A 27,175-nucleotide genomic window follows, 5' to 3' on the forward strand; every position below is an offset into this window, starting at 1 on the left:
ATACAACTGAAGACAAAGACAATAATGATAAAACATCACCCCCATCTCCCTAAAAATACTAAACGAATAAAAATTGGCCCATATTTGCCCATCTGCCAAACGTTAAAAACGAAAGGAAATATTGTTTAAGAAATAAATAAATAAAATGTTCTGCTTGTAATTCAGCTCTTTATTATTCAGCTCTTAACTGTTAAGGGACAAAAATAAATCATTCATAAAATATGTTTTTAATTTTGCCAAATATCGGAATCTGCCTGAAAAAAAAACAATAAATTAATATCGGTCCATATAGGTCATTCAGCTGTCTGAAGTTCAGTTCTCGTCCGTTCCAATCGCGGTAAGAAATATTGAGGACTTTGTCAATCAAAAGTGAGCAATGTTACCTTTGATGCATTTCTCATTAGATTGCGCAGGTAGTAAATTCACAGCAACAAATAAAACAGGAGGAACACGTAAATATTTTCGTCTTTCCCCAGAGGAAACCAACTTGTGTCATCAATTCCTACTGCAAAAAGTTGCTCTTCTAATAAAACAAAGAGCAAATAGTCACGCGGCTTTGTGGCGTATACGAGCAGAGAGCAGGGATGCTCGCGCAGGAGAATTATTCATCTCCTGCTTTATTCCTGCGAGGATGTTGTTGACAGCGACGTCTCATCTCGCTCTTCTCGGCTTCCATTAGGGCCGCGAATTGCAATCGGATGTCTTTGAAAAAGCCTTGTTGGGGCAAGCAGTAGTGAGAGCCGAAGGCAAAGAAAGAAAACATTTATTGTTTATGAATGTGGTGTCACACAGGTCCTGTCGGGGGAGAGGAAAGGAGGACCGGTGTTGATTTGAGGTCTGCAGTGATCCACCTCTGTCGCGCGCTCCTCCCGACAGGCAGTTGCACTTTGGATGTGTTCCCCCCAATCAGCACATTCGTTTCAAAGCGATACATTGCCGTTGCAAAAGACACTCTAACATTCCACATGACGACTAGGTTTTTTTTTGTTTGTTATTTTACATTTGTGATACCCGCTGTAGGTTATAAAAATGTACATGACATTGGTGTGTCTCAGTGCAAAAAATACCGTATAATCCAAAACAATCATATATATATTAAAAAAAAAAAATGCCCTTGAGAATGTCTTTTCACTCAATTTTAGTCTTGCATTTTTTAAATGGAAGTCTTCGGGGGGTTTTCAGGAAAATTAATTAAAATAAATAAATCACTTTTCACTCTGTGGTTTGTTCCCAAATGTTCTGAATTGAAACCTCTTTGCAAGGAGTTTTTAAACGCCTTCAAATTAATATCATTTTTTTTCCTGTATGGAATTGTCTGCGTGGTGCAATGTGATATGTGGAAAAACTTCTCAGAGACTTGAAATTTCTGAAGTAAATTTTTAACCTGTGGTCGACATGAAATTTGCAATTTCTTAAAAATCTTGCTTCCAATTAGATTTCACGCTGTTCTTTACCCTTTTAAAATACTCCATCTTGAAATTTCCTTATTTGCTTCAAATTAAAATTTGATTTAATAGATTCAGTGTCACAGTGGTGTTTTCCTTTTCACATTTTTTTGATTACACTTTGGCAATTACTCTTAACACCGTTGTTAAAATGAGAACTGCCATGGTGTTAGACCCCACAGTGACACATTAAAAGTTTGAAACGTTTTCAATTGGATAAATAAGAAATCTTAATATTAATAGACAGATTTGCAAATTCTATCAGACCCACAGAGTAATATTCTTCTGTTGCGTAAAGGCTTTTCAGTAAGTTAAATGAAAATGTGTCCCTTCTGGGGATATTTTTCACAATGTCTTGGAAATGTTAAATGAGGTTAGAAAACCTTGTAGGTAAAACCAGCCCGTTTCAATAAATAACCAACAGAAGCAGTTGTACAGTCACCGTCAGATAGCAGCCTTGACTTTGAATGCATATTCACAAACGAGCGCGTGTACCAGCACAGCACACACTCAGATTTCATTAGAACAACATAACTACACACAGCAGTAGTACTTGCACTTGTCTCCATGGTAACTTACAAACGCGCCAAAGTCAATGGCGTGAAGCCCCCGCGAAGCGATCGCTCAAGAGCGGTGAACGAAAACCACCCCCGGTGCACTGAGCAGAGTCAAAATCGATGGGGCTCACGCTGCCTCGGAACAGTCATCCATAAATTTTCTACAGCGCTTGTCCTCATTAGGGTCACAGGTGAGCTGGGGCCGATCCCAGGTGGCTGTGCGGCGAGAGGTGGGGTACGCCGAAGCCCATCGTTGCGCAGTGCGCCGACTTCGGCAACTAGTCTTCATGAGTGACCAGAGCGCCGGTTGAAAAGCAAAGCGTGGCGAGTCCCTGATCGCCCAAATGCACGGGTGCGGTCCGTGAATGGGGCGATCGATTGATGTCAACACCCTCTCAAAATCATTCTTGTTTCCTCTTTGACAATCATGCCATGTTTTTGTGGTTCAACAAAATCTAACCCAGTACAGTGAAAAGTTGATGCTTGGTTGGCAGTTAGCATGTCAGCAGATGGTGTGCTGGTGTGAGCGACCAAGTCGAACCTTTCCATGACGCGCCACTTCAGTCCTTTTCGATGGTGGGCCTGACTACAAAACTGATTTCATCTTCGACCTCGGCTGTCTTTCAACTGTCAATTCTATTCACTTGAAAGCAACAGACTTTTGCTTTAACATGACCCAATAAACCTTCACGTTTAGCTGAGCCCTGTTGAAAGCTGAAAAACAACAACTGACCTCAGCGACCTACCTCTGTTACGTTTGTTAAGCGTGTTTAAAAAAAAAAAACAATGAGATTGTTTGGCAACCGCGCCTTTAAGATTTAAGGGACTAATTGGGGCAAGGGGTTGCCCGTTAGACTCAAACGAAAGTTAAAGTTCATTTTTTTCCTTGGCTTAAAAGCAAAATGTTGCAAAATTGTTTTGTACTTTTCAATCGCCTAAAAATGCTTTCGTTTTCAAGTTTATCCAAACGTTGTTGATGCTTGAGGGGAGAATGATGGGATGGATCTGGTCGTGTTAGTGAGCGCTTCCTTTTTTCACCACTGTTACGAGATGGCTTTAAACAAATTGAGATTCCACGCTGTAACGTCTGAGGAGTGTGTGAGGTGCCTTGAGATAACTTCCGTTGTGAATTGGCGCTATATATTGACGTGGATCGGCTGGCGAGAAGAGTTCCAACAAGCGAGTCTACCGACTGAATCGCGCGGCGTTGCGTCGCTTCACGGGGGGGCGACAATGGTAACCATGACAACAAGAAGTTGACCATGGGTCATTATCTGCATAAAAGTATTTACATCTGTTCTTCAGGTTCTGTGGCTTATTTCCCGTGTGTCAACGTCCCAAGTCAAAGAAGGCAATGAAGTGTCACTAAGGTAGAAGAGGAGGAGGGTGCGAGTGTGGGAGTTCATCAGCTGGTGCAGATGCTGTTGATGGAGATGATGGCCGGGTCCACCAGGCCCAGTTCCTCATGCTCGTTGACGCACAGCTGATAGCCGCAGCCTCGCCGGCGCTTCAGCGGCGTCACCTTGGCGTCGGGTTTGGCGCGGGGCGGCAGGAGGAAGCCCACGCTGCCGGCGATCAGCATGTGCCAGATGCTGTGGATGTAGAAGTAGTTCTCCTCCGTCTCCACGAAGGCGTAAAGAGCCACGGCGCACGTGGCGATGGCCGTGCCCGGGAGGAGGAAGAACACCCAGCGCTTCCAGGTGGGCGGGTAACATCGCCGCCGGCGAATGGTGCGCACCGTCTGATGGGAGCAAAAAAAATAAATTACTGAGCTTTTAAAACAGCTGCTCGGTGTCTACTAGAGGGCTTGTACGAACGCTCCAATACAATTCTTCAATTTGAATTGCGATAGCAAAATTGCAGCTCAACTTCCAATTGCAGTAGAAATTCAAAGAAATTCATGATGCAAAATGTGTATTTAAGCTAAAAAAATGTTGACAATAAAATTTCTACAAATGTTGTAAGGACTTTATGTGCTTATTGATGCTAAATATAAAGATTAGTAGGCGGCACGGTGGTGGATTGGTTAGCGCGATGGCCTCGCAATGCGGAGGTCGTGGGTTCGATTCCGGCTCCGGCCTTCCTGTGTGGAGTTTGCGTGTTCTTTGCGTGTATTTTTCAAGAATATCTTGATTGAAAAGTGTGGATTTAATTGCAAATAGACTTGCGAGGCTATTTTCAACACATTTTCTGTTCCTTATTTCGCCAGCCGTGGTGTCATAAATGATGGTAATATGAGGGGGGAGTCGGACTAAGTAGGACTGCACTGAAGGCCTCGTTGTGAAATGCATGGACATAAATTTCTAAGTAACAGCTTTCACAGCAATGAGTAGAATTATTTTTTTTTTTAATGGATTTGATGTTCTTGCTTGGTGAATGTAATGATCACGTTTCTTGTTTATTCGAGGCTGCTATCTCTCAGGCGCCCTACGTGATGGCTGTGACAATCAACTGATCAATGTTTTCAATGGCAACACTTGCGCCTCGGCTGCCATTAAACATAATTAATGTTATTATTTGCCCCTCGTTGTTCCCCCTGCGTTGCATCGCCACCGGATGTCATTTGAAGTTGAAGACGGAATATTCTCACCCGCTCCTAAGTGGCCCAGAAAGGCTTTAAGCGCTGAGCAGGTAGATTTTTCATGTTTCGCTTAACACCGTCGACACGTTACAGTATTTTCCTTTTATTCCCATTCATAAACACTGATTGCTCGCATTATAGGTCTCCCAAGGCACCTTGGTGGGAATTGTGAAGACAGATATAGAGTACCCATGAGTGACCAGAATAATTACATGGAGTCCAACTGGAAAATGGCCGCGATTAAATTAGCATGGCGAATACATGCGAGGTTAAAGAAATGATTTAAGTGAAGTCAAGTGTAAAGAACCCTGCTGTGTTTTATTGTCTGTTTGGACTGGGGAGAGCTTTTTTATGCATAAGTCAAAAGCTCGTTTAGTTTGGCGAATTAGAGAGTTTGGCGACATTCGACCTGGATGTAGGGCTGGGCGATATGACCTAAAATCAATAAAATCGATAATTTGGGCAATTTTACCTCGATAACGATAAATGCGCGATAAACTCCCCCTGAGGACCAAAATCTAAATAAATGCAGGAAATGCATATTAACTGCTTTTTTTTAATTGACCAACTGGTACACATTACTTTCAATGAAAAATAAAAGTCCAAAAATCATTTGCATAAACATTCCAAATATCTTGCTTTGCATGACTTGAACAATGTCACAAAGAACAGGAGAAAAACGATACCTCGCAACATCTTTTTCTGCAAATAGATTGTGCCGAGATGGTGTAATGCCATTTGCAGAGGCCTAGATTTGTGTAAATGTATTTTGTAAACAATATAAACAATGCCATGTGCAAAGGAGCTATGTGCTAGGCTATCGTGTCCACCTCTTAGACGTTCTCTCGTATGGTGTCGCCTCCGTTAATGGGCTGTTGTCACTTGTCGAACCTTGCTTCTCACGTTGAACTTTTAGCACAAGCTCCAAGTCAACAGCATGGTTGTGTTGTGGGTGGTGAAAAAGAAAAGGTTGGACGCGCTGTTACAGGTGCTTACGACGCACTTTGTAGTTCATGTTCTTTTGCTTAAACAACGTCTTTATGGAACCCAAAACATTTCCAAACGACAGATGTCCAAATTCTTTTCGGGAAAAGCGCGACAGGAACAATTTCAACTAACGTGACTTTGTCTGCAGCCGTGTCAGCCGCTTCAGGATTTGAATCGCCAGATACGAACGCGTCTTCTGTTTACATTCTACTACAGCGCATGAGTCACGTGACTACATGCGCTGGAGCCGTCTTAAAGAGGCATGAACATCGCCGCAGGCAGAAAAGACTTTTCTTTTTCTTTTCTTTTTTTAGACACCGAATTTACCGACATGGGCAAAATGATGTCGGTCATTCTAATACATTTCGGTAACGGTCAATTTTCGGTTTATCGCCCAGCCCTACCTGGATGCACACGACACTTACTGCAAAGCTGGCAACATTCGGTGCCCTACTCTTGACTGATGTCATTTTATTTTGTGTGTCTGCCAATGTGAACAATGACTGCATCTGCAGTGTTTAAATGAAGGCGCACTTGTTAAAAATGTTTCCAGAGATGCAGCATATATAGAGGAGATACTGGAAGCAGACATAATCAAAGCACTTTTACACGGCAACATAATCGTTCCATTCCGGCTATCATGACCTGTCGGCGCGTGCTTTATTGCCGCACAGACATCTTTGACTATCTGTCTCCAACTTTAATCAGTGTCGACAAGACGCATGCGTTCTATTGTGTTCTGCAGATACAATCACTGTACATCACACATTTGCATGCATGTGCCTGTCAAGAAATGAAAGACTAATTGTATTAAAAAGCAGTTGCGTAACACACGCTGCACTACACGAACATACTGTATGATTATCAGAACCCAATCTATGGAAAGTATCATGCTGGAGTGTATTCACGCAACCTCTACCAAACATGAAACAGTTTGGTTTGGGGTGATTAACCCCAAAAGAGGGAATATATTTTAGAATGAACTAATGTGAGACAGTGTGGTCATTTTGATCTCGCTTGCGGAAATTGGGGATGGGCAATTAATCGAAATGGAATCGAGATTTTGATTTTGGCGTGTCAAGATTGTGAAGATATTATAATCAATGAAAAATAATTAATGTGATGAACAGTTGAAAAGGCATGGGGGTGTGATGGTGATTTGGGATATTTGAGTTTTGGAACTTGAATAAATACAAAGGTTTGAAATGAATTCTCAAGATTTCAATGTCAAGTATTATTTTTCCACCCAGCTCTTGTGCAAATGCACAAAAACATATTTACACCAGTGGATCTTTTGCCCACGGGACCCATCATGTTTTACTGTGGGTGTCAAATAAACATCAGGGGGTCCGGTCTGGCCCATGGGGATAGAACACATGAACCACAATTTGTTATTGCTCATTTTGTCCACCAGAGGGCGCAATAACAACCACGTATCATTTAAATGACATTCTGATATTGGTTGTTACTCAGGATTTGAGGCCTGATTTTGACGCACTTGTGAAGGCTCAAAGATTCCACGTTTCAGCAGTAAAGTAAGCCTACCGTATTTTCCGGCCGCAACACCAGTTGAGGGTGCTATTTCCGTCTTTAATGCACCCGCTCGGCACAATTTACAGGACAGCTCAGTGTCGTTATTGAAATTCACAACCGGACCGAAATATGTAACCCGGACATGTCTGCCCGCAAACTTGCTGCCAACTAACACTCATCCCTGTGACGATTCGATGAGATATTTTCCAGCCACTGGATGTTTTAAGCGGCTCGACTATATTTTCTTGTCTGATACATTTTGTGATGTGCAGGGAAATACTAGACAGAATCGTAGTTGAATGACCGTTGAAAGGCGAGCGGGGCGTGTTTTCAGCACATTCAGCAAACACGCCCACAGTGTCTGAATGCTGAGAGAATTTCCTGAGTTGTCAATATTTTTAAGCCAGTGGTCTTTTTGTTGAATGAATAATTATTCATTTTGGCAGGCTTATTAAAAAAAAAACCTCTTTGTTGTATGCCAATTTGATCAAACGTGATTATTTTTACTGCAAATGGCTTGGAAAGTGAAGATTTAACAAACGGGCGGGCGTTAAAACTCTGATCTGTGATACCGTACATTGAATCGTCCCTTTTTTTTTTTTACTGGAACAAAAACTGAAGGCAGAAAATTCAAACATGCTCGCCGAGTGTCGGATCCTTCAGCTTACAAAACTCCCACACCCATCAACACATCGTTTTCTAGGTGGAAGCTGCACACTTTCCGGCCCCTGTCAGCGGCATGCTGTTAAAGTCTTTTCTTAGAACCTGTTATTTTTTTAATGTTCTCGATTCAGAGAGCACATAAGGTCTGAGAGAAGAGTCAGTTTAAGTACAAGATGACTTGTAATGGAACTGTAAGCCATGACTAATACCCACACAGGCTGCAAAACTTTTAAAAGCCCTTCTGTGATAATGTGAAATAGCTTCATTGGTCAGAAGGGGCACGGTTCTTAGCCATGCACATGTGAGCCTAAGTGACAGATTACACCTCCAAGCAGGAGGAACTAGAGAGTTGGAGCAGTTAAACACGCCCACGACAGCATTCCCTTCAACACAAATATCTTAACGGTACATTGGTGCAGTCTTATGAGGGTTTCATATTCCAGGGGATTTTTAAAGGTGGAAACAAACCGTGGGAATTCACTGGAATTTATGGAAATAAATTGGAACAAACAAGGAATTAACAAAATTGAAGGTTGCCTCTTAAAAAGGAGCTAAAATGTAGTTGATCAAAATTTATTCTAGATTTCATGGAAAAATGCTCGTACCTTGAGTTACAAGTTGCCCCAAAAACAGCCACTTTTTTTCACTAAGAAAATTATTGTTCTCCTCACTCAGCTGTCTCGGTGATGTGAGGCCAATCACAGCTGAGAACGAGGCGCCTTAAGCAGCCTTGCCAGCGGCTGAGATAGCATCAAAGCGCTACTTCTCAAAACCGGTTTTCAATTCCCATTCTTCGATGTACTGCTGCTCTAATAAAGTCAACGAAAAGGAAAAGAAAAAAAATGAAAGCGCTGTAATTCTATCACATGTGGAGAGGGAGAGCTATCTATTTTACATGGGTGTCTGCAAAATAAAATACAATATCCATACTTAAATATGATACTTCTCTTTTCAATAACCCTCAAATAATTCTCATGAATTCATACAATCACCATAGTTTGTATTTTGGAATATTGGCAAAAATATTCCATTTTAAATTCCCATGAAAATATCCACGGAATTTTGCTAGGGCCGGCAGGACATCTCAAACACCAGTGATGTCACTGCACAGTTTACTAAAATGTCTGATGGAGAGTAAATATTTGACTTACCCACGCCACTGCCATGATGCCCAGAGCAAACAAGCTGGGCCCCAGCAGGTTCCACAGACCGTGACGGTCCAGCTGCAAAGCCATGGACAGGGACATGGCCCCCAGCAAATACAGCACCTTGAGGGGAAACAAATCAAATTAACAACATGCATCAATGTCGAGTCGCCCTAAACGCTGCGACTTTAGAGAATCGAAGGACTCTCCTTTTTCTGTGTAAAAAAGGCCGCACTAAAGAAGACCATAATAGGTTGTTTTTTTTCTTTTCAAGGAAAACAGATAGTTTTGTCCGAATAATCAGACAGGAACATTTGAGAGTGACTTTTTCCATTGCCCCGACTCACACGTACAAGTGCCAATTCGTGGGTTGGACTCAAATCCATCTCCGCCCTTTGTTAATCCAACCCGTTTTTAAAATGTGTCACTTCCCACACCCCCGCCCCATAAATGGTGTCCGGACGGAGAACCGGACCGTTCCGCCCCCGGGACGGACTGCCCAGCTCTGGCGATACAAATGTTTTACGTTCCACGCATGCTCACGGAACAAATTCAATTTGTATCTCAAAGGCAGCATTGTTTATAAAGTGCAACTCTAACAAACACAAGAAGAGAGTCTCCTCTCTTGCGAGCAGCCCATCACAACAACGAAAATAAAGCACAGAAAGGAGGACGTGAAGCACGGTCTATAAATAACCAGGTTAAGTTTTCTTTTTCCTTTTTTTTTTTTTTTTGTCAAGCTCACAATTTGACACAAAGCCACAAGCATAAGGGAAAGATAAAGCACGAGTGGAGGGAGAGGGAAAAATCGATAAGATATGCCACACACGCCCGGTGTCTGCTGGGGGAACGTGAGGAGACATTTGGTGTTTTTCCAAGCAGGAAAGGGATGACCCGCCCGCAGGAGAACACGACTAATTGGAATAGACGAGGGAGGAGGGGGACGGCGTCGTGCGGCAGCAGTCATCAGTCATGCCGCACCACTGGGTCACACGGTGGCAGCGGTGCAACACGCACGTTGCTCGTGTACTGTATTCAAGCGCGGACGCGTGACCGCTCGCTGGCAGGCCGAGCGCCTTAATGAATCATTATCTGTCAGCGTGATGGACGAGCTTGGGAGGATTCAACTGGGAGGATTATTTTTATCTGTCATTTACACACCCACCATCACCTGCGCGGCGAATTACAACGTTACACGCACGCGCCCATTGTGGTGATTTTTAAAATCAAACTGTGTCCGGTGTCAATTCAATTGCAGTAGCACTCGGTAAAGTGCAGATGTCTGAGTAAAATTTTGATAATCACCGGTTAATTAAAAGCAAATATTATTCAGGGGAACTAAACTCAATATATCAAAAATTTTCGGATACATTTTAAATGTGCACATCTTCATCAGATGCTGTTCGATTAAATCTACCAAGTATTTATTATCCATCCATCCGTTATATGTTCCGCTTCTCCTCACTAGGGTCAGTAGGGTGGGGGGCTCGAACCTGTCTCAGTTATCTTAGTAGGCGGGATACAGCCTGAAATGGTTGCCAGCCAATCGCAGGGCACACATAAACAAACAACCATGCACACTCACACTCATACCTAGGGGCAATTTAGAGTGTCCGATCAACCTGCCACGCATGTTTTTAGAATGTGGGAGGAAACCGGAGTACCCGGAGAAAACCCACGCAGGTACAGGGTGAACATGCAAACTCCACACAGGAAAGCCGCAATTGAACCCGCGACCTCTGCACTGTGAGGCCATCGTGCTAACCAGTCGTCCTCTGTGCCGCCCTAATTGAAATTTTAAAAAGAGTTTGGCCAGGTGCCCTCGCTTGTTGCCACATTTTCCACACCTGCGTGGCTAAATTGTCCATAGGTGTGAAAGTGAGTGCGAAGGGCAACCATCCGCGTCTCTCACCCGCCCCAAGTCTGCGTTTGGATCCAGCTCACCTGTGATCTGAATGAGGAAAACTGGTGCAGAAAATTGATGACCTGAATTTCAGTCATCAACAGGATCCAAAATAAAATTTTTTAGGCTTCAGTAGAGCTCTTAACATCACCTTCAGTCTGGTGCTCAGCTCTTCTATCGAAAACATAAAGTAGAGGACAACTACAAAAAGCGACTTAATACACAAGTCTTATGGGGTAATATTTGATTCGTGCTGATTGAAGGCACATTAACCTTGAGTCACTGAAGATTAACGGCTCCCTTGAGGTTGCAACAAAGTCCTTGTGTGAAATTTTAATGATAGCATATATTTACAATCAGTTGCTCTCGGCTCCTTTGCTGCCGCTGCGCTCACACATAAACGAGGTCTCTCGACAGTCAACAAACATACACGCACACGCGCACACGACTGCACTTGCCAGTCCTGACGTGCATTTGATTAGAGGCTACGGACTGCAGCGCTCAGCAAAAAGGAAAACTAGAGGACAGCAGATGCTCGTACACACGCCCTCCCATTGGTCCCCCGTCTCTTTTATGAACACACAGACACACACACACACCATCCTGGCTCACAGCAGGACCCCGGTGACCCATGGCGAAGCTGCACCTGTTAGTGTTTGTTCAGCGCATGATGTCAACAAGCAGACAATCACATAGGCAAACGTATTGATCTTTATGTTTCTGAGATGCAGAAAAAAAAAAAAAACGGTTTGACTTATTACTGCTTAGCACTCACTTATCCGTCTTTCCTTCAAGGTTCATCAGACCTCAGAGCTATAAGAATGAAGTCGAATCTCCGTAAAGTCGATCTCCGTAACATTTAGTGAGCAGTGTAGAAAAACAACCATTCATCATTCAAGTGCTTAGTACCTGTTTAATGATGGACTTGAGCCTCGCCATGGCGATGACTGTGACCCACACTGACATGAGGGAGCCAAGGAAATCGCAGAACTGCAGAACGTCATACTCCATTATGCAAAAGACCACGATGCCCGGCTGGTCACAAGCATGGTAAAACTGTCGGGAGGCAGACAAAACGGTAAATGTGAGACACAGTTGTAATAATGTATGAAATAGGACTGAAATAAATTGTTTCAACAGCCAACAAGAATCATGTTTTTGTTTTTTCCATTTAATTTTTGACTGGTTGGGATTTCAAATACACTTGTATGGAAGTATTTAATAAAATTGTCTGGAAAATGTCACACAAAATGAAATACGGGTCAAAATTGCCTCTGTGTGTCGTTCAAGATGTTAGGATATCTTTTGAGGCTTTATCGTCAAGTGAGTGTCTAAACATTTGTTTAGCTTGCACCACTTCGATTCTAATCATTAACGTGTCAATGGCATTTTCCATTGTGTGCTAGCAATAAGCTCGCTGGGCCTTTATGTTTAGTTTGACAGCAAGCGTCATCTGGAAGTGGAAGTTTACGCTCCCAAGTCAAATCAAAACTATTTGGATCACTCCAACTTAATCCATTATTTCATGAACATAATTTCGATGATCATAGCCTATAGTGAACGAAAACCCCAAATCTACCATCTCAACAAATATTGTCCACAGGTGTGAATGTCTACGTGTGCTCTGCAATGGGCTGGGTACCAGTCCAGGGTATACCCCATCGCCCGCCCAAAGTCAGCCTCGTGAGGATCTGTACGGAAAACGCATGGGTGAGTCCACCAAACTACGACAAATTTTTATTCATCTTTCAATCAGGCTCAATTCAAAACCAGTCTTCCTTTTGATAAGCTTGTCAAAGCAAGCTCCCTTAAGTGTTTTAAAAAAAAAAAAAAAAAAAGTCTGACACAAGACTGATAAAGCAGTTAACTTCAAACGTCAGATTGGTTGGAGCGCGTTCCTTGTCAGCGCTCTGCCCGACAGGCCTTTCCGTCAAACCTCAAGGGTCTTTTGTCCTATCTTGAAACAAGTGAAATGACACAGTGACAAAAGAGCCGTTTGATTGTCAGCAGTTACTCACGGTGGAGAAGAACATGGTGAAGATGTAGACGGAGGCCTCGAGCAGGTAGCGGCTGCGCACGGCGATGACAACCGGCGGGACGAACATGAGGTTACTGAGACACAGCAGCAGGGTGGAGAGAAGCTGGAAGCTGTAAGAGTAGGCCTCGGAATTGTCGGTGCATCCCCAGCCTTCCCAGCCTGACGTGCACAGAAAACGCATGCATAAGAGCTTTGAGGTTTTTAATATTGCTTGTTTCGACGTGGTTGTTGATTTTGTTTTTAATTCAGTAAATTTTAATTAGGTTCCAGAGCAAGTTTGTTGTTTGTTTGTTTTTCGTTCAATTTGTATTAGTTTTTGTGTTTGCTTTAGTTTTTATTTTTTTAAACGTATGCATTTAAAAAAATAAAATAAAAAAAAAAAAACTCACCAAATATTGTGTAATAAACTAAATTACAATTCTCAAACAACTCTTTTGTAGCTACGGATGTATGGTAATACCTAAATAAAGACATTTAAAATGAAAAGCTTAAGTAGGACAGTAATGGATAAACATTACAATTATGGTTATTATAATAATATTATAGATTTTTTATAAACATAAAATGTAGTTGCACTCATTTTTTAAAGCATTCTGTTTTTCATTTTATTTTTCTTCACTTTTTTTGTTTTCTTTTTCACTTTTTGTTTTCATTAGTTTTCATTAACTATGATAACCTTGGCACACAAACAATGATGTTTATGCTTAAAACTGTGCAATCAAGTACCCTAAATAGGGCAAAATCACCAACCCAGCTCTTGATTCAGCCTTGAGTAAACTAACCCAAAAAGAAATCCATAGCTACCCAGCGAGTGGGTTAGGAAAACAACCCAGCATAGTTTTAGTGCGCAGCGTCGCTTTGAAATTGAAGACACTATTCTCTCATCAGGTTGTCCTTGTAAACAACACGTCTCTTCTGTGGAGAAATATGCAAAAGGAAGTATTTGGGAAGTTGTTTATTCGGCACAATGAAGCCTCCTGGTGAGATCGCCTTTGCGCCGCATGAATTGGATCCCGATCAAGAGGCAAATTGGATAAGACGGCGTGAATTAAATATTTGTGAGCGCAGTTGAATGGAGAATTTGAGGCCACGGGCACGAGCTGAGCCGCGTATAAGCAACGACGATGAATTTACCGCCACTGATAACGCGGCAATCAAAGCGGGATTTCAAGAAGAATCCTCAAAGGATTGTCAAGCTTTGTTTAGCTTTATAAGCTCCGACTTTATTGAAGAGCTGCTCTTAATTAAACGCCTTTTTTATTGTACTTTCCAAATTGCTCAAATCGAAAGATTAGCATCAGCCGCTGTATGACCTAAACCGATAAATTTCATCTGCGGATCATCAAATCAGTTGTGGAAAACAACCTCTGCACTTTCCGTCCCTGTCGGCTGCTTGATGTATTTTCTGATAAGAAAATTAAATAAAGTAGATGATCTATTGCACTTCTGAAACTTGGAGATTGGATGGCAAAAAGGCTTTTGGCATGCTGATATTTTGCCAAGTATTAATTATGGATGAATGATAACTGGCAATCAAGACAAAGCACTTCCAGAGCTATTTTCCACATGGATAAAAGAAAATGTCTTTCATTTATTCCATGAATGTGATAATAACATCTAAACGAAGCATGATTTGATTGAAATGGAAAAAACTTCAAAGCGTAAATTAAAAAAAAAAAAAAAAAAGACGGAACTTTTAATGCAATGCACTTGATGCAATATCAATTATCTCCTTACCGGCTTTGCATTCACATGCGGCATAAAGGTAGTTGTTGGTGCGCAGCAACTTGCACTGTCCGTACGGGCCGCAGTCATTGACGCACGGCGTCAGGTAGGCGCGCATGTACACCTCCGCCGTGATGTTAGAGCACGCCTCGAAACTGCAACGTACACAAAGATTGAGATTTTTACATTTGGAAAAGAGGTTTATCAAACGTGTCCCCCGATTCAACTCCGCTAGAAAAATACATTTAGTAAATCAAAAGCTTTGAAGTTGGACAGTGTTCACGCATTTCCAAAGTTAATAAATATTTGAGTGGTGCATTAGCATAGCACGTGACTGCTATAGTTCCTTGCTCTTTTTGTCTTCTTTGCGTTTGCTTCTTCGATCACGCAAGATTAGAGGACGGTGGTGAAACAGAAGTGTAGCGTTATGTGGGCTACGCATATTGATATTATCGCAGCACACCACACACAACACAGTTAAATTCGGAGGAAAATTCTGCTTGGTTAAATTCCTGTCTTCGTGTGTGTGTAATACAAAGACAACCTCTTAAAATGTAAAAATCCTTATATGCGCACCGGGCCATGTGTATGTGGTTACATTTATGTATTATCATTAGCATTAAACTAGCAGACTGAAAGTAGTTTGAAAAACAAAATGTGTCCTTTTTTTCTGTTTAGTTGGACAATAAAGTGACCATGAACAGCTCGCAGGCGTCTTTTTTGAAGATTTATTCACTAGTTTACTGTACAGTGAGCACCAGCACCGGCGTTGACCTGAGATGTTTTTATTATTTTCGACGACAGCAAGCCTATCATTTTAAAATAAGGAATGTTTCTCGAAATGTTATCTCCACACATTTGTAGAGTTAAATGCTTTCTCAAGGAGAAGATGGAGATTTTTTTTCTGATCATCAACGTTGTGCTAGAAGTTAGCACGCTAGGCTAACACTGTCTGCTAATATTTGGCGATCAAATAAGCACCGGATCGCTTTACCATCGTTGTGGTTGAAGGTTAGTTTTATGCAGGCGGATTTTTTTTTCATACGATACTGTATTTTCTGATGATATTTATTATATATAATCAGGATGTAAGAAGGTCACAGGATGCCATTTGAGATCTGAGCGCCATTAGCGGTACTAGCATAGTCAGCCTTTTGTAAAACTAAAAAAAATAATATTTAGTAGTACTTTGAAGTAGTCACATTACATTTTGCATGTTTTTACTCTTTGTCATTTTTTCATACAGTGGTCCCTTTCATCCTTGACTTCACTAAAGTATCAGTTTATTTTTATATGCAGAGACCTAAAAATGTCTCAAGCGGAATTATTTATTTCCGCATTGTACAAACAGACTATAGTTATTTCACGCAGACATGATAACAAACTGCCAACTGTTACCACAAAACAAACAACGAGACAATGGATTTAGTTGTAATCCGTTTTTAAGACAATCCGTGGACGAGAAATACATTTGCGCTGGCATTGTCACTTCACTAATTGCCAGATCGTACAATCAATCACGGCGATTGAAACTGCGGGAGGTAACAAATGTCTTCCTTTGCCTTTTCCCTGAATTCATATTAAATTGACGCAGCTGCTTGCCCGGTTATTTTTCACGTTTTATCAATCAACTAAATTGGAGTTGTGAAGCAAACCTGTCACTCGCATTACCTATTACACGTGACCTGAATAATTAAGTGCACGTAAATATGAAAAATCACAGATTGCCATGTGCGTTTTTTTCCTAGCACAGCCAGGTTCACTCTCACCATCTGTTATTCAACTGAATCGCAAATCCCGAGTGGCTTGGAGAGGGAAAAAAAAAAAAAAATCGCTCCATACAATTCTGTTCACACTTTTTTACTTTTAAGGCTCAGACCAAACAATTCAGTGACTAAAAAGACAGAATTCTTACTGTGTCTGACAACTTCATAGACACAATTTCCTCCTATTTTCCTTTTGACTGATTCAATGACTTCAACACTACTCAGAGAAAAACACGTATGCATTGAATTTCTTCCAAAGCACAAACTTGAATTTTACACTATAAAATAGATTTTTGTGAGCCAGTGAAAATGTAAGAAAATGTGGCTCAAACAAGAGTGGGCAGATGTCGTTAGTGTAGTGAATTATTAATCACGGTAAACAATCTATATTTGGATTGCAGTTAAAACGTATTGAAAGTTTGTGTTTTTTTTTAATTCGTGTCATCCGGTAATAGACAACAAATATTGTCAAGTCGTGGCTGCTGCAGGAAATTGAGGCCAACCCAAAGAACTGATTACATGCTCTTAAATATTCATGAGCATCAGTCAACATCTGGTGCCAAACATTTTGCACTTGTAAATAACGTTACAGAAGCGGAACATTCAATGTCCAGAGGTTTAGGATTCGAAGCGCTGCTTCATTAATATGCAGATGCATATTAACACTTGCGACGTTAACCCCGACCAAAATATTAAAAATTACAAATGTACACATATACACTTCTATAGGCATGATTAATGCTGGAAAACTTTTTTTTTGTAATTCCAGACCAGTCTTACCCCTGTTGTGTGGCACATAGAGAGCGCAGACTGAGGTACCATGTGCCTGTCTGAGGGTATGGAATCCTGAGTTTGGTAATATTTTTAGAGGTGTTCACCGAGAGGAAAAACCCAGCAACAGACTCTACGACAGAGCAAAAGAAAGAGAATCGTAGCCAACATAGAGAGCATTGTTCACTTGTCAAGACCTTGACTTTTGAAGGGATGGCGCTTTCGCTGAGTCGGACATACCTGATTCACATTTCAATGATGAGTTTTGCCAAAGGAAGAGCGGCATCCCGTGAGTCAGGCAGCCACGCACGGTGACATTTGAGTCTTTAAGCAACGACTGTAACGCACAAGATGAGAAAACATCGTACAAACTATGATGTAATATAAAAGACAAAAACTAAAACCGATCCGGACTTGCGATGTGAAGTTGGCTGGGACAGGCTCCTGGTACTCACAACCCTAATGAGGACAAGCGGAACGGAAAATGGATGGCTCGCAAACAGATTCCTATCTACTCGTGCTTTAACTTTGCAGTAAATAAACGTGAAATGAGTCATTTAATGACAATCTCATTTTAGTCGGAAAAGAAAATGCAGCATAGCGTACAATATCGTTAAGCTGGGTCAGTGTTGATTAATGAAAGGAGCCGGCAGACACTTTGCCAGGTGCTTCCTCGAGTCACCATCTGGCCAACAATCTCTCGATAGAACGACTCAATCAAACCCAATTTCAAAACTCGGCCCATAATGAGTCGTGCACCTCCCTTGAATACACTTGCGCTTCCCTCCCAAAGCAACAAAGTGCAAAGTCGCCTCAAAAAGTTCACATTGAATTGCAGTTTTCCACCGACTTTCGGTGACAGCAACCTGCAAAAGTCTTACGAGCCTCAGGGGGCCCTTTGTGTGTGGGTGTTTTTGTGCGCGAGGCCTCGAGGGGGCAACGGCCACATAACGAGGCTCTTTGCGTTTACAGCATTTTTGATTTAACGTCTTAAAGAGAATATAAAGCCGCGCAGAATGAAATTACACATCAGTAAAAGGGCGAAATTGAAAAGAAGATGACCGCACTTTCTTGGTCTCAAGGACGCCTCTCGTCTGTATGCAATGAAATATCCAAAGGAAGATATTACAGCAAGGAAATAAATTCATACAGTTATCATATGAGATTCGAGCACACATTTTATTTTATTTTTTTTTTTAGGGAAAACTGCAAGAAGACGTTTGAAATTTAATGGTTAAAATCTACAGTTAAATTTATCAAGGAACCTCTCCAAAGATGAAGGTCCTATATCAGGCGTGGCCAACCTAAAGCCCGGGGGCCACATGCGGCCCATTGAACGTTTTAATCCGGCCCGCCGAACTTGAAAGAAATTAAATGAATGTGTCAAAGAGAGATATTTTGTTGGAATGCTTTTGTTCATTTTCATTTAAAATTAAATTTATTTTTTTTTCTCTGATGAGGTGAGGTTACCAAAACATTCCATTCATCCCCTGCTGTCAAATTTTAGAACCCATTGTGGCCCATCAATCAATAAGTTTGCCCACCCATGTCTACCTAGAAGCTGTCAAATCTGAAATCAGGGATCTGAAGGGGGGCGTGGCCTCTGGACATCCACCTGAGGGAAGCATCCACATATTTGAGGCGGTACTTTGTATAAATAGTTTGAGACCCACTGCGAGTGAGGGGCAACTGTTTGTGTGTTGTGTTTGCGACACAAATTCCCTAATCTGGGCAAGCGCCTGCTTCTCTTCTAGCATTTGGAACGTTTGTCATATTTGCCTGCTTTGTTTGTATTCATCAGTGTTTTTTAAATCACATTTTTGTCAACATTCAGCTCAGTAATCCTTTTACCGGTGCCGGATCCATTCGGCGAACGGCCGAGCTGCGATTTAATCAGCGTCCTCTGACAGCACTGCGCTTGATAAATGCCAGTTGATGTGGCTTCTCTTTTTATTTGCTGCGCTTGGTGGCGAGCATGCGCCGCAGAGGCCGTCAAGCGCGATGATGCAAGGAGGAGGAGGAAGTTGGCTGGATGCGCGGCAAAGAACCACGCCTGCACATTCCACTACCCAAACTAATTAAAATGAACTTTCATTTGGCTCCTTAATGTACATGCATCCCCGTCGATGTGATTTGCAAGGGGGGTAGAATCACACACACACAAAAAAAAAGAAATTGGCTTTTGCAAGTCCCACCAATTTGTGTTGACTCAGTTCAACACCTTCTGCTAAACAAGTTTCTCAAATGGGGAGCATCACTGATTAAAACAAAACAAAAAACTGTGATGTACAAAAGCTAATAAGACATCCAGCGTGCCAAGGACTAACTCATTACAGCACACATAAGCTTGACTTCAAGAAAACTTTGAAAATTGTATCTAAAGAGATTAAATGGATAAGCAGGGGTAAAAAAAAAAAAAAAAAGTCATGTGGCATCTGCTTTCGCAGTCTTTTCTAAAAAGTGACGCAATGCAGACAAGATGTTCTTGCTTTTGTGGCTGCAAATCTGCTGGCGTTCCCCAATGGAAGCTTGTGACAAGCAAGTGACACATCATGACTTAGGGGGGAGGGGATATGTCTGAAAAATAATAAAGCTTGACAGCCGATATCTCAAGGCTTGTAGAAGCGGCCTGGTTTCAGCGCAGCATGACGTTCACAAGCTCAATTCCGCACATGTGGCTAATGTGTACACGTGGGAGAACAAAAAGCCACAAAAAAAGTAGAACAGGGGCGCGCATTAACGTCGGTCTGCGAGGTGACAGTCATCACCGTCACTCCACGACATCAGTCAATAAGCCACCCGATGAATTATTCAGACCATTAATCTCATTTCCTGGAGAGGAAGCAGGAGCAAAAGGCGCATGGGCCTGTTTGCTTTCTTGTGGCCGCTTAGATGAGATGATCAATTTCAGCCGAGCGCGCTCGTTCACTGGAGATGAAAGACGTGTTTGCATATCACACGGTGCGAACGGAACGCAAGGGAAACAGCATCCAGGTTGTGTTTCCAGCGTGCACTTGTCGGAGCCGGTGCAATATTTGTGGGCATAAGTCGTGAGCGAATGAAATGGAATGTAAATAATAAAAGAAAAAAGTTTTTGCCACGTTCTTTTTTTTTTTTTTTGTCAGCGGAAAGCGTCCGCTGGATTGTATTGCAATGCGTGATACGGCAATGTCAGCGTATCTCATTAGCATGCGCAAGTGCAACTAATGTTGTGTAAACAGTAAACCTTAAAGCTACTTAAAAGCTAAACTGACTTGTGCGCCGTGCACAAAGATATTAAATGGCATCCATCTATCAATGTGCCAGGAAGACGGCATACTGCGGAGGCTTCCATTTGAAGGGAACAGTCAAAGTTTTCTGCTGGGATTGGATGTGTCATCTACTTGTTATTTCAACATTGACTGACTGCTTTCTATTAAAAGTCCATCTGGCAGCTCCCCAGCTTGCGTCTCCCCGCAGACCTCCGGAGTCACTGCAGGTGCATTGTTAATGCCATTACCAGCTGAAGGACAACTTAACAAAGACATAGCCTGACACATTCTTCATGCATTTTACCACTCGGCATCGTTAAAGTGGCAAACTATTGCAGTTCCCGCATAATTTGATTGCAATCAAGTTGTTAACGACGTTTGGGCATGGTAATTAATTGATCATTAAGAACTATCAATTATCAATTGTGAGGAATGACTCCAAAAAGATCCTTATGGTGTAGATGGGAGCAAGTATTTTGGATGTATGTAAACAAAAAGTATGAAATTAAGATTGACCTCACATTACAGGATTTAGATAAATTGGTGTCAAACAAAAAAGCAACTTAACAATCAGCGGGTCCTCACAGTATGCTTTCATATCAAATCCTCACCATGTTGAGCTTGAGCTCCATGTTGAGAACGCCGCCGCTGTCAAGCACGGGCATGAGGTTGATGGCAAACACGGCCGCTCTGTCCGGCGGAATGGAAATATTTGGACCAAAGAAGACGTAGAAGTGCACCGAGAAGGTGTCCAGTTCGTTGCGAAGGGTCGGACGAATGGGCCAGCACTTGTTGGTGTCGGTGGGGGGCGCCAGATAAACGGCGCTGTCCCCCGAGGCGTGTTGGTGAGTGCTGTTGTACCACGGGCCTCCCGGGGCCGCCGCCGAGAGGCTATCAGACAAGGAGAGCGCCATCGCCGTGCTGAACGACTGCGGCATGTTCATGGACGAGCCGGCCGGGGACTGCTCCTTGGATGCATTGGACTTGGTGCAGTCTAGACAGGACGGAGGAGGGAAAAGACAGAAGGGAATCAAGCATCTGACTTTTGTGTTGAAGTTGCTTATAGCTCAGCAACTAAGATGTTATTTAGCATTTGGTGCGGCATATATTTGTTTTCATTTATATTACTACTGACTCATTTATATACTATTGCCAAACTGAGGCTTGTTGTGAAGTGAGTTGAATTGAGTTCAGTGCCACCATACACCGTTTGTCTCGTTAGCGCTCGCAAGCCAAAGTAAAACTTCTGGCTGAATGACGGTTAGTAGCTTGGTTAAAAAAAATTTTAAAAAGTCGGGTCACTGAGCTCTCAAGGCAGCACTGTAATGTTTTTTTTTTCATAGTTAAGTCATGAGGTGTTTTGAAACTTGCTGAGAGTTACATGCCAGTTTACTTGAGGCATCATGGTGGGCGGGAGGGTTAAGGCGGGGGTGGTAATCCGTAGCAAGTCCAACACAAACAGACAATAACAGCCTGGGTTATTGTACTTGTGGTATTAAGGCGCGCTTTGCAGAAAGAGTCGTTTGCGGATCATCCCCCTTCGGCGGGCTTCCACTATGTAAACAGGAAGCTTTTTAATGAGACAGAGATTCACAGTAATTGCGAGCAGCGTGCTTTCACCCAGCACAAAGCGCCACGTTGCCAAAATGGTCGTGGATGGCAACAATCAAACAGTAGCCGTTACCCAGGGGGAAAAATTGCAAAGGTTGTTGAAGCCCGGCCTGCTTTGAACAAATGTCGTCTATGCGCGGGTTTAAGTCGCTTGTTCAGACTGCTAAAACTGACATAAAACACTTTAGGCTCAAAACCAAATCTAATATGTGTATTTGTGTGCAACAGGAGGGTGGGTTGCATAATTAAAAAAAAAAAAAAAAAAAATCCATACCATTCATAATCCAAAGATTTGGCTCACGCAATCAAATCGACTCTCTTCCGTGCCAAATTCCTTTCTGAGGCTACAACCTGCATGAAATATGCTGACAACAATAATAACTAATAAAGAGCAGCCTAGTTTCACTACTTCCTGGTGGGAAAGTCCAAGAGCTCCAACAACACGCTGGCTGATCCTGAAGGGTTCTTCAATTTAAGCCCACGAAAGGTCAAGTAAGATCAGGCTGGTCCAGCGGGGAAAAGACATACTGTGAATAATTAGTGCCTGTGTTGCCATGGTGACAAGGTGCACTGTAGTACAATGTCGAATAGAGGGAGGGAAGCGGACTTCCCGCAGATTTCTCAGCTGCCCCAGCACCCCCGCAGGGCTGAGAACGCGCAACATCTCGGCTCTTTGCAAGCTAAAGACAACATGTAGCACTTTAGTGAGGAACCAAGTATAATAACATCACACGAAGAGACCCTTTTTTTTCGGGCTGCACCCTTCAGGAACGAGCCCCCTAATAGGTCGACTGGGTCTGCTTTTTTGAAGTTTAGTCGGGAAAACGACTCCTCTATAATTTTCTTTGTAATCTTTTCAGACAACTCGCTCCAACGCTTCCTGTGCTCCAGGTTTATTGTGGGGGACGCCATGTTACCAAACGGCACAGCGAGTGAACACTTGTCACCCTTCAAATAGGCTGACTGACTGCTGACAAGTTTGAAGACGCCTGTGATGCTGATTATAGGACACAGCTTGGTCGGACGTGTCCCTCTGGTCAAGTCATTTCAATCTTTTCTAGTGGTACCATCATTTTTTGTCCAGGCATGTTTCATGAGTTTTGTTTTGGTTAGTTTTCACTGGTTAATTTTAATGATTATTATTATTTAATTTATCCATCCCTGTGATTGGCTGGCAACCGGTCCAGGTGTACCCCGCCTACTGCCCAAAGACAGCGGGGATAAGCTCCAGCACCCCCGCGACCCTTGTGAGGAGAAGCGGCTTAGAAAATGGATGGCTTAGAAAATGGATGGCATTTTCTAAGCCGCTTCTCCTCACAAGGGTCGCGGGGGTGCTGGAGCTTATCCCAGCTGTCTTCGGGCAGTAGGCGGGGTACACAAGGACGAACAAACATTCACTCTCACACTCACACCTAGGGACAATTTAGAGTGTTCAATCAAGCTACCATGCATGTTTTTGGAATATGGGAGGAAAACCTGAGTACCCGGAGAAAACTCACGCAGGCATGAGGAGAACATGCAAACTCCACACAGGGAGGGCGGAGCCAGAATCTATCCAACGATCTCTGCACTGTGAGGCCATCATGCTAAATAGTCATCCACCATGCCGCCTCATTAATTTATTGTAAATATCATTTATATATATTTATTATATAAACCCAGCACTTGCATTGAATCACATGACACTGTTCAGGTGTATCTTTGTTGACATGGCACTCACCTGTAACCTGCACACCGATGCGGAAATAGACGTTGGCGTTAGTGAGGTATCTCTCCACCAGGATGTAGTACCATTGCTCCCAGGCGGGCACAGAGGCGTCCAGCTCACAGGGGCTCCACTCTCGGCAGTCGAGAGCACTCGAGTTGTGCACGGGGGGCGCCCGCGCTCTTATTTTTAACACCACCGGACACGTGTCGCCGCTCTTGTTCTTAACGCCGCAGTTCAACAGCTGAACTTTCACCTTTGATATGTAATTGGGCACAAACACTCTGCACACACGCACAAACAAAGGAACACACACACACACACACACACACACACACTCAGTGTTCAATGAACTGTATCCTTTGAATTTATTTTAAGTTGCGCGTGTCTTCAGGTCTGTGCACAAGCTATAGCATATCACAGCTGAATTTGGACCAGAGGCTGCTACACCTTGGACTGATTGTGAGGCAATCACAGTCAAATCACAATCCCATAACACATAAAAAAACATAATTACAGTTTGTGTATTTAAAACAATCACAAAGCTTTTCCTTAGGAAACAATGCTAACAAGTAGCGCAAAAGGCCACTGACATGCTAACAGTTAGCAGGGATAGAAGTAGATAGTGATAGTGAATGATGTACTCTCTTGTGGTTAAAATTAAGTATAATGACTACTTATTGTATTGTTCATTATCCAATTTATTGGCTTGTTTAAGCTGTTTTTCCCTAAATTGAATCTGCATCGAATTCTGTCTTTATAGATATTCACCTAATGTCACCAAAGGGGCCCTGAAAAAATGCAAAAGAAACAAAAGCAATTAAAAGATATTCCTCCTGGTGGATGAAGTTAGATTTCAATTAATAAAGACACTAAAAGACCGTTAAAAAATTCTAACAATAACTTTCCGTGCAGACTCATCCAGCAATAGATCAACCATCTTGGGACGAGTCATCACAACACTGACTTAGTGGACCAAAAAACATCATTAAAAACAGAATGTAAAATACTTCATATTGCTCCTCTGACACTTCACTTTCACAGGAGGCAAAATCAATAAAGAAGCAGAGAAAATTGCATTTTTTAATGAACAAGTTGCACTCCTAGACTCCGGTAATAAGCTAGGGGAGCCAACGGAGGCAAAAAGGGATTTAGTTTTATTTTCTCCTCATCGCGCAGAATAATGTGACTTTTAAGATTGCAAAATGAGTTTCCCGGAAAGGTAGAGAAACTTTTAAAGGAATGTTTAGCCGAGGAAAATTCTAAAATATTAATTAATGGGTAAAAACAATGCAATGTTGTTTTCCCAATAGTTTCCTTTTGTATGCTAGCCTGAAGCTAGCATAGGCTATGCGCTTGTTTAGTTTGACAGTAACCCTTAGCTGAGAGTCGTATTAAACAGCTCGAAGCATTTTTCTAAAGAATATTTATAATAATCATAATAATAATAATGTCTGTCAAACTGATACTTGCTTTGAAACGATTTGAGTTGCCAGCCACCAAATAACACTTGTATCTCAAATGTGTGTTCACAAGTCAAAGCAAATCAAAAGCTTCGTGCTCTAGGCTGGGACCAATTAGGGTGCCCAGGTTGGCTTTCTCAATGGTATGCCGAAAAAGATATGAGGTTGCAAAAAACATTTTGCGCCCCAAAAGATTTAAAGTGCATAAGTTTGCCTAAAATGAAATAATTCATAAATAAATGCCACCTAGTGTAATGGATGTGCAATTAAACTTTATTCCAGTAGGGAAAAAAAAAATCTTTTTTCCTTGGGTCACATGTGCCCCTCTGACATTGCATCATGCCCCTCCCCCCACCCCCCATTACCATTATGCCCATGGAAAATGTACAATTTAATCAAATATGATCCTGCTATTTTGCATTGATGTATGGACTTTTGGGCTCAAATCAACATTGCAATTGTAGGAGCAATTTGCAACTCAATTAGGTAGCGATTTGAAAGGCAAAAAAAAAACTGCTTTATGTTGGTAGGTCAGTAAACTTTATTTTTATTTTTTTATTGTAATTTTTATTTTTTTGTTCTCATTATGTACGTATATATTTGATATTTATTTGTACTACAAATTAACTTATTACTCGTGTTTGTTCAAATATGCATGAGAAGATGGCTTTGTCACCCAAAAAAATAATTAAACCGCAATCTCACAAAAGTGGGAAAGAAAATAGGTTAATAATAACAAAAGGTCGATTTTCAAAATCATTCAGCCCTAATGTACTTACTTGTAAAGAGCCGATCTGTTGTGAGCAGGAATCATCTGGTCAATGAAGTATCCCGGATACAGCGCCGCAATCCCAACGAGCCTCTGGACAATGAGCTGAGGCTGGAACAGATATTGGCACTCCTCAGACAGACCCTGCACCAATAGGACACAGACAGACACAGCGGATTTCAGTGACGTCTTGTAAATTGTGCAAAACTTTAAAGATGGCAAGAGAAAGATCGTTATCATTCAGACCATCTGCCTCCAAAAGCATGTGAGCGTAAAGTCTGTCTGGGGGATTAATAACACATTCAGGCCCCCGTCCCTCCAGCGAGCCAGTCAGTGAAACGTGCACCCTCCATTTCACTTGGTGCTGCTGCGGCGTCCCATTAAAGTGTCATGTACGTCAATCTGTGACACGAAGCCGGCAGTTTCCTCGCGCGATCAGCCGCCAAATTAGTTTGAAAAGGAACAGAGCGTCACAAGTAGGACAGGTGTGAATGCCCAATGAGGTCTTTAGTTCCTGTCAAGTGATCGCTAGCCCTCCTCTCTCTTTTCTCTGCAATCATGATTGTCATTAGTGACCCTTTGATTGATTACAGCCTGCCAGTTGGCTTTCAAATTTCAAAGCGCCACTTGAGTAACTTTTGAAGGCCCCCCCCTCAATTACGTAAATCACATGCTCATCTACCGATTCAGCCATCCAGTCTGCAGCTGGTTGCTTCATACCTGAGACGCGAACAATCCTGTCAATCCTGTTGCTAATATTAGCTCATTAAGACAAAAATAGGATCCCCATATTTACCTAAGAACCTTAAGTAATCTATTTATCTATCCATTAGGGGTGTGCAAAAGACAATTCAATATGATTGAATATGCGATTTAAGGACGTAACGTTTTTAAAATCGGAAAATTTGATTCGGTTCGATTCAGTGGGATTACGATTTGTTATGATACGGCTGTAGCTTTGGCACGTCTATTAATATGCAACATGTCAAAGCTTTCGAAGCTCTCCCTATCGATCTGAGTCGAGGGATCACTACAAATACAAGTCCATGTATCAATCTATAACAACTTGAAATATCTTCTTTCTTTGAAAACCAAAATGCCAAGATAATTAATCAGATACAGTTTACATATTTGTTTCTCTTTTCAGGTCAGATATATTGTGGCGTATTGCTTTGAGCTATGTCAACCTCATGAATACTAGATGCACTCAAGTCAGCTCTGTGAATCACTACACTATCAAATGGCGCATCAAAAGAATAATC

The 27,175-nt window shown here is 42.1% G+C and overlaps 1 protein-coding gene across 1 annotated transcript in view; it reads right to left on the minus strand.

Annotated features, from left to right (window-relative positions):
* Positions 1 to 746: 746 nt before the first annotated feature.
* The window catches only part of tmem8b (transmembrane protein 8B), a 37,230-nt gene continuing 10,801 nt past the window's right edge, over positions 747 to 27,175 (minus strand). Inside the window, 10 exon segments of the mRNA XM_088293406.1 lie at positions 747 to 3,743; positions 8,918 to 9,034; positions 11,724 to 11,870; positions 12,833 to 13,011; positions 14,590 to 14,732; positions 17,124 to 17,247; positions 17,355 to 17,451; positions 20,977 to 21,359; positions 23,697 to 23,965; positions 25,924 to 26,057. Of these exon segments, the coding sequence (XP_088149532.1) occupies positions 3,408 to 3,743; positions 8,918 to 9,034; positions 11,724 to 11,870; positions 12,833 to 13,011; positions 14,590 to 14,732; positions 17,124 to 17,247; positions 17,355 to 17,451; positions 20,977 to 21,359; positions 23,697 to 23,965; positions 25,924 to 26,057 (1,929 nt within the window). The 3' untranslated portion in view covers positions 747 to 3,407.

The sequence above is a fragment of the Idiotropiscis lumnitzeri genome, chromosome 1, assembly GCF_059441095.1.
Source record: "Idiotropiscis lumnitzeri isolate Australia: NSW breed Sydney's pygmy pipehorse chromosome 1, RoL_Ilum_1.0, whole genome shotgun sequence".
NCBI classification, from domain to species: Eukaryota; Metazoa; Chordata; class Actinopteri; order Syngnathiformes; family Syngnathidae; genus Idiotropiscis; species Idiotropiscis lumnitzeri.